The 13,724-nt window shown below is 41.7% G+C and overlaps 2 protein-coding genes across 2 annotated transcripts; one reads left to right on the forward strand and one right to left on the reverse strand.

Moving 5' to 3' along the window:
* On the forward strand, positions 2,652-4,271 carry LOC109823153. The gene has a single exon (XM_020389439.1). The coding sequence runs from the start codon at positions 2,652-2,654 to the stop codon at positions 4,269-4,271; it is 1,620 nt and encodes a 539-aa protein (XP_020245028.1).
* On the reverse strand, positions 7,720-9,259 carry LOC109823154. Its single transcript, XM_020389440.1, has 2 exons — positions 7,773-9,259; positions 7,720-7,726 (listed from the first exon to the last, which is right to left on the reverse strand). The coding sequence occupies exons 1-2, from the start codon at positions 9,257-9,259 to the stop codon at positions 7,720-7,722; spliced, it is 1,494 nt and encodes a 497-aa protein (XP_020245029.1).

A 13,724-nucleotide genomic window follows, 5' to 3' on the forward strand; every position in this document is an offset into this window, starting at 1 on the left:
TTTACGCTGTCTCGCCTGGGCGAGGACCGCAGCCCGCAAATTTTACTGTCTCGCTGGCGAGAAGCCACACACACTGTCTCGGGCGCGAGCCAGAGAAGCAAGGCAACACACTGTCTCGCCCTAGCGCAGACACGCAAAATGCTGTCTTCGGCTGAAAAAGCACTGTCATGGCCCGAGGGTTATCAAATACCCCCCCGAGGAAGGCCAATTTCCAACAGGGCTGCCCGGCAGAGATCCAGGGCTGTACATTTTGCAGCAGCGTTCAGCAGCAATCGTCAGAGCAGAGAGCAGAGGGCAGCATGAAGAGGCAGAAGTGCTGGATGCTTACGGCCATCGCTTTGCTAATCCAGGCTTTGACTTGATTTCAAGAAGCACGACTATCTTTACATCGGATAAGATTCGTTTCAATTTTCTCACTTCGATAACAGAAGTCAGAATCATAAACCCCTCAGGTTCAATCAGAAAATCTTGTGATTTGGGCGGTCCCATGAACCAAAAGCCGTTCCGAGGCCACAATGCAGTCCCACGAAACAGCGAAATTGATAGAGATTTTCGTGTTTGTTTCTCGAGAGTTGTAATTTTTGCTTTGTTAGTGTAAGAAAAAGTTCTATAACAAAGATTAGTTATTTCAGAATTTGTTTGTACATCGTAAAAAAGTTCAATAAATGAATTCCACCAGCAGACGAGCTTTTGCAAGGCCAACACCAGAGGATTCAATAAAGGTCTTTGATGTGTAGAGCGTGCGATTGAAGTCCACAAATGGGATCAAGTTTATACAGTTTTTAGGTGCAAGCAATTCTAGCCCCACGCCTCTCGGAAAACCAAATTATCTGATTTCAATTTGTGCTACATGTAAGAGTGTGTGAGACTGGTTTACAATAGGCCTACACAAGGTGCATTTTTCCTTCCTTTAGCACCCTCCACCATTATAATCAAAACAGGCCATCAAAAAAGAGAGCTGCAAAAATTCGAGCAGTCAATCACGCTCATAACGTGTGTGTTTAGCCTGCAACAAAATTTCAAAACCGAACTCAACAAGACCGTCTAAGGAGGTATGAACACATCATCCCAGCAGCCTAACTGCACGCAAACAACGAATTTTCATAGCCAAATAAACGGGTACTCAGACATTGCGCCCCCGCTTAAGCCCAATGTATTATATGCTTCAGCATTGTTGGCTGTGCATTGACAAATTCTATATATCCATATGGTATATTGGGGCAGGAGGAGAGTTAACCTTTTTGCGTCTTCGTGCTGTAGAAATTGACAGGCAGCGCCTGAAGCTAACATGCCGTCCGCGCTTAAGGTCCATGTCAGTGTTCCGAACCAGAGGTGCAGCAGGTTGAACGACCAGTAAACGGGCTTGGGCTGTTTGACGGTATGAGCATGGTGGTTTGTGTCTGCATCTCCGAAATCGAAAGCAGGTGTGGGGGTGAATCGCTGAATCGAAAGAGGTGAGAAGCCGCCAGGTGATTTCCAGATCTGGGTGCGGAGGTGATCTTGTGCAGCGCCAGTCAGAGCACTATGGTGGTCGCAAGTGGTTCGGTCAGCTGGTCTGATGGCTGGATCGGTGGCGCGGCAAGAAGATGGGGGCGGTGGTAGAGATGAATCGTGAAGTGGGTCGGAGTTGGGGAGCATGAAAGGGGAGGCCAGCGGAGATGGCCGGGGACCGATGAGGGAGTCAGGCGGCGCGGTCAACTGGTTGTAGTCGGAAGAGGGACAGCTGGAAGGGGAGCGAGCGAGATGGCCGCGATGAGGGAAGTCAGGGCGGCGGCGGTCACTGGTTGTAGTCGGAGAGGGGAAGCTGGTCGGCGTGATGAAGGAGGGGGCGACGTCGCTGCGCTGTGAGGGTCGGGTTGTTGATTGAAGAGGGGCGGCGGCGTTTGATGGTGATCGATGAGGGGCGGCGGTTTCGTGGTGGCGAAGGATGGCGAAGGGGGGACGGTGGAGATCAGGTCGGAGATTTGGGGTTAGGTCAGAGAAATCAAAAGGAGGGCTGGGGTTTGGAACGAAAGAGAAAGGGGTTTTTTTTTCGGTTGTTTTTGGGCCACGGGTGTGGCTGAAAGTGTGGTAGCCTCTGAAAATCTTCTCCTGTAGACCATGGGGGTGGTGTACACCACCCCTGGGTGTGGTAGGCTCTGAAATACTATCTTCCTGTGGACCATGGGTGTGGTGTACACCACCCCTGGGTGTGGTAGAGTCTGCCATCCCATTTTTAACTCCTTTTCTGCAGTTTTTTTTTTGAAAGAATTGTTCTCCCTTCTTCTCACCTGCATGATTGAAAATGTTATAAGTTAAATTTGTGTCGATCCAATTGCCTAAAAAAATAATAAAAATAATAAAATTAAAATGAAATAAAATGAGACAAATAAAATAGATGAAAACTTGGGTTGCCTCCCAAGAAGCGCTCGTTTATGGTCATGAGCTCGACCCCTTTTTGCGCTTAATTATCCGACGAAGGGGGATCGGAAAGGGTATAAGTGACCCCTTTCTCGTGTTGTTCCCCTACAATGTAGTGCTTCAATCGTTGCCCATTCACCTTGAAAGTTTCTAACTCAGTTTCAGGTCTGTTTTTCTGGCCGATCCTGATCGGTAGCCAACAAGTGGTATCAGAGCGGTGTATGCCTAAGTACCAACCAAGATCTGAAGAGATGACGAGTTCGGAGAAGATGACGACCAAGGTGGGTTCGCTCACTCTTCAATACCCGACGTTATCGAGGGACAACTATGCTTCGTGGGCGATCAAGATGAAAGTCTACATGAAGGCTCAAGACGTGTGGGATGCCATTGAGCCCGCGGCAGGCGCGTCCGTGGAACACAGGAAGGATCAGATGGCGTTGGCGGCCATCTACCAGGGGATTCCTGAAGAGACTTTGATGGTGATCGCAGAGAAGCAAACGGCAAAAGAGGCATGGGAGACGCTGAAAACAATGCACCTAGGAGCGGATCGTGTGAGGAACGCGAAGGTGCAGACCTTGAAGTCCGAGTTCGAACTTCTCCGGATGAAGGAGAATGACAACGTCGACGATTTTTCGACGAAGTTGACAGGAGTCGTCAACAAGATCCGGGCTTTAGGCGGCGAGATGGAGGAGAACTACGTCGTCAGAAAGCTACTTCGGGCGGTACCGGAGAGATTCCTTACTATCGTCTCCACGATTGAACAGTTCGGGGACATCGACGACATGACACTCGAGGAGGCGATCGGGCGCCTCAAAGCCCACGAGGAGAGGGCACGTGTTTTTCGAAACAACGTCGATGATCACCTATTGTTGACGCATGCGGAGTGGCAAGCAAGGAGCAAGAAGAACGGCGGAGGCTTCCTCTCAACACCTACAACCAATGATGGCAGCGGTCGAGGACGAGGTCGCGGGGCCGGTCGTGGGCGTGGCCGTGGCCAAAGAGGCCGAGGCGGACAGCAGTACCACGGCAGCGGACAGCAGTACCACGGCAGCGGACAGCAGTACCACGGCAGCGGACAGCAGTACCACGGAGGCCGCGGAGGGGAGCACGGCGGCCAGGCAGGCCGAGGCGGCTTCGGCGGCAGAGGAGGACGTCCAGGAGGTGGTTTCGGCCATGGAGGTGCAGCTCGCCAGGAGGGGGAGAGTAGCACAAGCGGTGGTCGAGACAAGTCCAACATTAAATGCTTCAATTGCGGAGTATACGGGCACTTTCAGTCGGAGTGTCACAAGCAACGCCGCAACCATGAACAGGAGGCTCATCTCACCCGTGCATATGACGAGGAGCCAACCTTGATGATGGCTATGTTAGAGGAATCGTCAAGTGTCATTTTGCTTAATGAGGAGAAGGTGATGCCGGATTTACTTACAGCGGGGGAGGCACATGTTGACAACAACACTTGGTACCTAGACAATGGAGCTAGCAACCATATGACTGGCCACCGAGACAAGTTCAAGGAGCTCGACGAGAACATCAAGGGAACCGTCAAGTTTGGTGATGGATCCGCGGTAGAGATCAAGGGGAAAGGCTCTATCCTCTTTCAGTGCAACAACGGCGATCAAAGGCTACTACCTGAGGTATATTACATTCCAAGTTTGAAATCTAACATTATCAGCCTTGGTCAGATGACTGAAGATGGAAGCAACGTTGTGATTTCTGGTGAGTTCCTGAGGGTGTTTGATAGGAACGGTGCTCTCTTGATGAGGGTGACACGTTCAACTAACCGATTGTACAGGATAGAGTTAAAGACTTGCAAGCCGGCGTGTTTGATGGCGAACATTAACTCGTGCCATCGTTTAGTCTTTTCTTTATAAATGCGAGCATTCTCATAGGAATCTAATCGTAGCTCATCTAGCTCATGAAGTTGAAGCTTTCTTTTCTCACCTGCGGTCTTCATATCAAAATTTAGGAGTTTGATAGCCCAATATGCCTTGTGCTCTAACTCAACTTGGAGGTGACACGATTTGCCATATACCAATTTGAATGGTGTCATACCTATGGGCGTTTTGTATGCAGTTCGATAGGCCCATAAGGCATCTGTGAGTTTCATAGACCAATCCTTTCTTGAACGATTAACTGTTTTCTCCAAAATACTCTTAATTTCACGATTCGAAACTTCCACTTGACCACTAGTTTGAGGATGATATGGCGTGGCAACTTTATGAGTGACCCCATATTGTCTTAAGAGAGCTTCGAATTTTATTTCTATGAAGTGTGAACCGCCATCACTAATTACCGTCCATAGCACCCCAAACATTGGAAGAATGACGTTCTTGAATAGATTCACAACTACTTTAGCATGGTTGGTGGGGGATGCTATCGCTTCTACCCACTTGGAGACGTAGTCCACCGCCACTAAAATGAACTTGTTGTTACACGATGACGGAAACGGTCCCATGAAATCTATGCCCCACACATCAAAGACCTCAATTTCCAAGATGGAGTGTAAAGGCGTCTCATGTCGCTTCGAAATATTCCCGGTCCTCTGACAACTATCACAAGATATCACAAACTGTCTTGCATCCCGGAAAAGACTCGGCCAATAGAAACCTGATTGTAGAACTTTTGCAACTGTCTTTGAAGTGCTTGCATGTCCTCCGTAGGAAGATGAGTGGCAATGATGGAGAATACTGGCAACCTCATCTTCAGGAATACACCTTCTGAACATCCCATCAACACACCGTTTGTATAGAAACGGTTCATCCCAAAAATAATACTTCAAGTCAGCAAAGAACTTCTTCTTCTGTTGATAGCTCAGATCCGGAGGCAAGACTCCACACACTATGTAATTGACGAAGTCCGCATACCATGGTGCATCCAATCTTTCAATGGCTAACAACTGATCATCTGGGAAAGAGTCATCGATCGGTAGTTCATCCTCCTCCTTATCATGTGATTCTTGCTTCATCCTCGACAAATGGTCTGCCACCAAATTTTCCGTCCCTTTCTTGTCCTTGATCTCTAGGTCAAATTCTTGCAAAAGTAGTATCCATCGGATCAACCTAGGCTTGGCATCTTGCTTGCTCAAAAGATATTTGATGGCGGAGTGGTCGGTATAAACGATGACTTTGGACCCCACTAAGTAAGACCTGAACTTGTCAAAGGCGAATACAACTGCTAATAGCTCCTTTTCAGTGGTAGCGTAGTTAACTTGGGCTTCATCAAGAGTGCGACTAGCATAATAAATTGCATGAACTATCTTGTTCTTCCTTTGGCCCAACACAGCACCAACCGCATAATCACTTGCATCAGTCATGACTTCAAATGGGAGATTCCAGTCCGGCGGTTGCATAATAGGAGCTGTTATCAATGCTTCTTTCAACCTGCAAAAAGCATCAAGACATTCATCAGTGAAATCAAAGGTAGCATCTTTAAGAAGAAGGTTAGTTAAGGGTTTTGAAATTTTTGAGAAATCTTTGATGAAACGCCGATAGAAACCGGCATGTCCCAAGAAACTTCTTACTCCCCTAACCGACGTTGGTGGAGGCAATTTTTCAATGACTTCCACTTTTGATCGATCAACCTCAATTCCACGCTCAGACACCTTGTGCCCTAAAACTATTCCATCCCTTACCATAAAGTGGCATTTCTCCCAGTTTAGGACTAAATTAACTTCTTCGCAACGCTGCAAAACTCGAGACAAGTTAGATAAACAACCATCAAAAGTAGTTCCATACACGGAGAAGTCATCCATAAACACGTCCATAATATCCTCTATAAAATCAGAGAAAATGGCCATCATACATCGTTGAAAAGTGGCGGGGGCATTGCAAAGACCAAAAGGCATGCGCCTATAAGCAAAGGTCCCATAGGGACAGGTAAAAGTGGTCTTTTCCTGGTCACTAGGATGGATAGGAATTTGGAAAAATCCCGAATAGCCATCTAAATAACAAAAATATGAATGCCTAGCCAACCTTTCCAACATCTGGTCTATAAAGGGAAGTGGAAAATGATCTTTTCGGGTTGCCTTGTTCAATTTCCTATAATCAATACACATCCTCCAACCCGTAACCGTCCTAGTAGGGATAAGTTCGTTATTTGCATTCTTAACTACGGTCACACCTCCCTTTTTAGGAACCACATGAACCGGGCTAACCCATTCACTATCAGAAATAGGATAGATTACCCCAGAATCTAGTAGCTTAAGCACTTCCTTTTTAACCACTTCTTTCATGTTAGGATTTAATCTACGTTGGTGTTCTATAGAGGGTTTATGATCATCTTCCAAGAGAATTCTATGCATGCAAATTGATGGATTAATTCCCTTAATGTCGTTCATGGTGTATCCTATGACCTTGCGATGCATCCTAAGTGTTCTAAGCAACTTATCAGTTTCATTTTCATTCAGACATGCATTCACAATCACAGGATAAGTAAAATCAGGGCCAAGAAATTCATACCTTAAAGAGGAAGGGAGGGGTTTTAATTCTACCTTTGGTGCATTATCCTCTTCACAAATAGAACCTTTTGGCTCTAGCATCAATCTTTCAAGCTTTGCATTTCGAAGTGGAGCAGCTGATGTTGATTCTAAAGATTGAGCATACGCGGCTACCTCGGGGTCTTCATCATTTATTGAACCATCACTTACCAAACATTTCTCAAGTGGATCAGCTGAGTTATTGTTTGCAATTTGCTCATGTGTACACTTGTCAATGACGTCGACCCTGTAACAAATTTTATCAGTTAGAGGGAGTTTCATAGTATTACTTAAATCAAATTCTACCGTCTCCCCTCCAATATTTAGAGAGAGCCTTCCATTTTTAACATCGATTATAGCACCTGCAGTAGCAAGGAAGGGTCTTCCTAAAATAATTGGAATGTTAGAATCTTCTTCTATTTCCAAGATAACGAAATCGACCGGGATAAAGAACTTACCGACCTGGATAGGTACATCTTCAAGTATACCTACCGGATATTTTACCGATCGATCCGCCAGTTGGAGTGATATCGTGGTTGGCTTCAAATCTCCTATGCCAAGCTTCTTATAGATGGACATTGGCATCAAACTTACGCTTGCACCTAAATCACACAAAGCACGGTTAATAGAGACATTACCAATAACACAAGGAATAGAAAATGAACCTGGATCCTTAAGCTTAGGAGGCAGCTTATTCTGGATGATAGCACTACACTCCTCAGTAAGGGCCACAGTCTCGTATTCTTCCAACTTCCTTTTATTGGATAGGATCTCTTTCAAGAACTTAGCATATGAAGGCATTTGAGAGATAGCTTCAGTGAACGGGATATTGATGTGCAATTTTTTTAAAATCTCCAAGAATTTTCCGAACTGCTTTTCTAACTTAGCCTTAGCTAACCTTTGGGGAAATGGTAGAGGAGGCTTGTAAGGAGCGGGGGCCACATATTTTTCAACTTTTTCTTCTTCTTGCGTTTGGGTCTCATTATCCACATCTATCACATTTTCATTTTTTTCTTCATGATGACCATCCACCCCATCATTTTCCTTCATCTTGGGTCCCTCATATTGTTTTCCACTTCTAAGAGTTATAGCATTCACATGACTCCTGGGATTTGTCTCGGGTTGTCCAGGTAGCATGCCTGAAGGCCTAGAGGAAGAGCTAACATTTTGTGCCAATTGGGTGATTTGTGTCTCTAACATCTTGTTATGCGTAGCTAGGGAATCCATCTTAGAGGCCAATTGTTTCACCACCTCATTCGTGGTTTGTTGTTGCTGCTTAAACTCTTCATTCAATTTTGATTGAGTCGTCACAAACTTCTCCATCATATTTTCCAAATTTGACTTTTGAGAAGGGAAATTGGATTGAGGAGCACGAAAACCAGGTGGACCAAAATTAGATGCAGGCATGGGATTTCCAGGTGGGTTTCTATAAGAAAAATTAGGATGATTCCTCCACCCCGGATTATAAGTATTGGAGAATGGGTCTCCCTTCTGATTAAAGTTATTAACATAGTTAACTTGCTCATTACCAGAAGTATCAATGGATGGGGGGTTTCCTAATTGACATTGAAGTGCAGAATGACCCACATAGCCACATATCTCACATGAAATTGAAGTAGACGCCACAGAATTAATACTCAAACCTTCAACTTTCTTAAATAAAGCATCAACTTTAGAGGATATATGGTCTAAAGCATCTATTTCATACTTGCCTCCTTTTGATGTCTGAGGAGCACGCTCGTTCGCCCATTGATAGTGATTCTGAGCCATGTCTTCAATGAGAGTGTATGCCTCGTCTATTGTTTTGTTCATCAAAGCTCCTCCTGCAGCAGCATCAACAGTCATCCGTGTGTTGTAAGTGAGCCCGTTGTAGAAGGTGTGAACAATTAACCACTTCTCCAGTCCATGGTGAGGGCACATCCTCAATAATTCCTTGTAGCGTTCCCAAGCTTCATAAAGTGACTCTCCTTCCTTCTGTACAAAGCTTGTGATCTGGTTCCTCATCTGTGCTGTTTTACTTGGAGGAAAATACTTTGCAAGAAATACTCTGGACAATTGATCCCAAGTGGTGATGGACCCAGCTGGCAATGAGTGCAACCAAGCCCTAGCCTTGTCCCTTAGAGAGAACGGAAATAATCTAAGTCGAATAGCATCATTGGTCACTCCATTAAGTTTCAAAGTGTCGCAATACTCCAAGAAAATCGATAGGTGGAGGTTCGGGTCTTCAGTAGCACCTCCTCCAAACTGATTCTGTTGAACCATTGAGAGCAGTGATGGTTTCAGCTCAAAGTTATTAGCTTCAACATTGGGCCTTGTAATGCTTGACTGTGTGCCTTGAGCATTTGGGGCTGCGAAATCCTTAAGAAGCTGATTTTGATCTCCCATCGTAGCTTGTTCTGTGTTCCTTTGCTCCCTTATAGACCTTCTTATGTTTGCAAGAGTCACCGATAGTTCAGGATTGTTTTCGTCGTTTACTTCTGTTTGATTCCCTTGCATAAAAGAAAGTGAGAAGCAAAGAAAAATAAAAAAAAAATCTAGTCTAGCTTAATAACGTAAGTACTCAATATTAACACCGTAGTCCCCGGCAACGGCGCCAAAAACTTGATGGGCAAAATCCGCAAGCGCACGGATTCGTTGTAGCTATCAAGGTCGATCCCACAAGGACTAGGGTTAATTACCAAATCTCACGTTATTCGACTAGCTAAATCAATGAGTAAATTAGAAGAGATTTAATAAAAGAAATAAAATAAACAACTAATCGGATGGAATTCAATATAATGAAGGACTAGGATTGGGTTATCACCACAACTTAGGTGTTCAATGATGAATTATTTCAATTCTTGGTGTTGGTTTAATCTAGAAAGGGTGAATTAGCCTAAATTAATCTAAAGCCTCTTTCAAGGTCTAAAGATCGTGCTTAATCAATCTCAATTAACCTACTTTCGTGGAATCAAGATTAAATTAAACCCATTAAGCTTTATGCTAATCCAAATCAAATCCCCAAGGAATCTAGCCTACTTTCGTGGTTCGAGCTCCCTGCTTAATTTCTAGAGATCCGGTATTAATCTTCACCTTTCAGTCCTTCAATTAATTACCTATGATTGCTAATACGGTGATCAAGCGAATCAACAAGATTAAAACACAAGAAATTAAGTTTAAAGATCTAAACTTTCACCAAGAACATATATTAATTCATCATCAATCACCAAAAAGTTGGGTTCTTTCCCAACCCTAGACAAGAAATCTACTCACACATGATTGGAATAAGAGAATACATCCAATAATTATGCAAATCAATCATAAGAAGAAATAAATCAAAGAGAGGAAAGAATTAACCCTTCTTTCAATTGAGATCTTCAAAATCAAAACTTGCAATCCAATCTTGCACAAGAAATTAGTGTCTTTCTTCAATACTTGAACTCCAAAATAGTTGCTAGTTGATGGCTAAAAGAACATAACAAAAGATCTCCAAAACCCTAAGTCAAAACATCTATTTATATGTCTATAAAAATCTGGAAAATAACTAATTCCCGCGCCACCGGTGTGGTCTGCACCACACCAGGGTGTGGTAGGGGCTGGTTTGCTGATTTTGTGCTTATTTCTTCAGTTTTCGGTATTTTAGCTATAACTTTTGCGTCCGACCTCAGAATGAGGTGATTCAAGTTGCATTGGAATCCTGTTGAAGAGATCTACAACTTTCATCTTTTGAGTTTTTCTTGATTCAAACTGCATCATGGTCGAAATTCCAGTTCTTCATACTCGTGCATCCATTTTCTTCACGAACTATGCCTTCAAAATCTTGTTGTTGCTTCAAACTCTTGTAAAACTTCCAACGATCATCAAATCTTTCAATCTTGAGCCAATACCTACATATAAGAACACAAACCACAGCAGTATCCTCGATCTAAACACGAAATATGCATTAAACACTCGTAAATCATGCTTAAAACACACTAAGATAATGCATATTTTACGTGTTTATCAATAATCGCTGGGTACTTCTAGATAAATGGGGTGGATCTCTCTGTCGAAAAGCAGATGTAGTGCTTAAAAAAAATATAGATAAATGTCGTCTATTGGATGTTAAACAAGCTGCAAATGACATATTTAAAGTGCAATCCCATAAAACTACATTGGTTGATTTGGAGAAGAATACATGCACTCGTCGGGCTTGGGACGTCATGCGAATTCCTTGTAAACATGCATGTGCAATCATCTGGTATATGAAGAGAGATATTTACCAATATTACGATTGGTTTATGTCTATAGAAGCATTTAAAAGGACTTATGAGCCAATTCTTTATCCCATACCAGATTTTGAGAAGTGTAGTGTGCCAAAAGATGAGATCGAGCTACTTTCACCACATACTACCAAAAGAAAGGGGAGAAATAGAACATGGTGTATCAACAATAGAACAGTTTACAAACGGCCTTTGAAATGCTCTCGATGCCACGCCGAAGGTCACAACTAAGCAACTTGCAACGAACCGATCGTTGATTGATATTAGGGATGTGAAACACTTTTGGGCAATGAACCGATCGCTGATTGATATTAGGGATGTGGGCAACGAACCGATCACTGATTGATATTAGGGATGTGAAACACTTTTGTATGTATGTAATAGCTATATATATATATATATAAACTAAAATTCATAGCTATATATATATATGAACTGTAACCAGAATGTGATATATAAATGTTGTACAAATTTACTGTCTCATTAATATGTTAACTGTGTTTCCTTAGAGTAAACTGTAACATGCAGCGGTTCTATATCACGCTCATGTGTGAACGTTCTCATTTAATATGTTAACCATAATACGTAGCATGTTAACCTTAACTAGTAAATTGATAATCGTAATCCGTGAACTGTTAACTATAATCCATAATTTGTTAACTGTTATCTATAATCTGTTAACCAACACTGTTATCCTATTAACTATAAAAGTTTACTGTTAACAAAAATTAGTGTCCTATTAACTGTAATCTCTGCCCTGTTAACCATAACATGTAAGATGTTGACAATATCCTATAACATGTTAACCATAACTTATAACATGTTCTTGTTAAATACAATACAGAAATCAGAAAACATTTTATAAATATAGTTATAACTAGATAAGTTAATGTTAATCTACAAAGAGTAGCATATAAGTATCACATTACACCCCACAAATTTGGATAAGTTATACAAACAAAAGTTAAAGATTATTTTTTTGTCTAGCTAAGATTCTTCCTCGGCCTTTACAACTGTGGTTGATGCACTCCCCTTTAATTCTGGGTCATCCGCATCTAGTGTGCCACTGAGCTTTTTTAATTTCGGACCTTCTATTATCAGCTCCACTGTAAGCCTTGTACGTACTACATCCGACGAATTATCAATAGGTGTAACATGCAGTACATCACCTTTTTGGAGAATAGCTCGTACATAAAGGTAAACATATATTCCACAGTCATAGCTACAAATCACAAAATATAAAACTTATTTGTGGTTAGTTTATGTTGGCAAAAATTCTTTAATAAAGTGATAGAGTTCATTTGTAACATACATTCTCGCATGGGATTACCTTATATTGATATGTCATCCAAACTTTATCAGGATCAAATGTGGCCTTCATATGGTCAATGAAGTTGATAATTTTATTAATAGGCTCAAGGTAAGAACTGTGAGTTGACGAGCTATAGTGTAAAACAACATTTTCATCCAATCTAACTTCGACAAAATACCAATGGTCATGACGAACAATTGGGACAGTGAGAATTGATCAGCCAGCGGCAATATGCTTTTGTATAAAAACTTCATATAATTGCTAAAGATCAGGATGGTCTCCATAGAGTGAATGTTGTTTTACAAAAATAAGACAATAAACAGGAGCAGTTATTTATCATGCTAACGTATTAATTTTTAACGATGCAACTTAAGGTAATATGTAACATGTTATCCATAACACGTAACATGTTAATCATAATAATTTACATTTTAACTATTACATAAAAAATGATAACTATAACTGGTTACATATTAACTATAATATGAACATTGTTAACTGTAACATGTAACACATGAACTTTAATAAACACATGTTAACTACAACCTGCAACGTGTTAACTATAAATGAACCATGATAACTATAACAAGTAACATATTAACTATAATTTACAACATGCTATCCATAAGCTGTAATATTCAAAGTTGAGGATTTTGAGTAACAAGATTACGCAGAAAAATAATGACACAATCCCATACTGCTTGTTTATAGTGGAGTTCTCAGGCTTCTGTAATCATGACTATATTCTATCTAATAGCGGCTCGGTTACCTGCCATAAAAATATAAAAGTTATTCTTTCAAATCATAATGATTCACCATAACACGTGTTTAAAGATGCAAGTTACTTTGTCATCGACCCTTCCTCCCCGGATCAAGTAAAGGAGTTTCGTCCTCGTAATCGTGCTATTCATAGTTACAATGACATCCAAATTCCTAAAAAGCATTAAAATATGGTTAGGAAGAGGGTTAACACGTAAATGATCCAAGTTAACATCTAAAAGCTAAAACATAACATATTCTATTTGGAATAACAACTTATAGCAGAGGGTTAAAAGCTAAATCATAAAAGTTAACATCTAAACTTTGAAACATAACAAGCTGCTAGTAACGTTCGCAACTTATACAAGAGGGTTAACAGATAAATATTAAACGTTAACATCTTAAAAATGTATAATAACATATTTCTTTCTAACATTCACAACTTATAGCAGAGGGTTAACAACTAAATTAACAAAATTATAGTAAAAGGATTAACATTGATCAGCACTTACTGGCTACATTTCTTCTTGCAATAATA

The sequence above is a fragment of the Asparagus officinalis genome, chromosome 9, assembly GCF_001876935.1.
Source record: "Asparagus officinalis chromosome 9, Aspof.V1, whole genome shotgun sequence".
Classification (NCBI taxonomy): Eukaryota; Viridiplantae; Streptophyta; class Magnoliopsida; order Asparagales; family Asparagaceae; genus Asparagus; species Asparagus officinalis.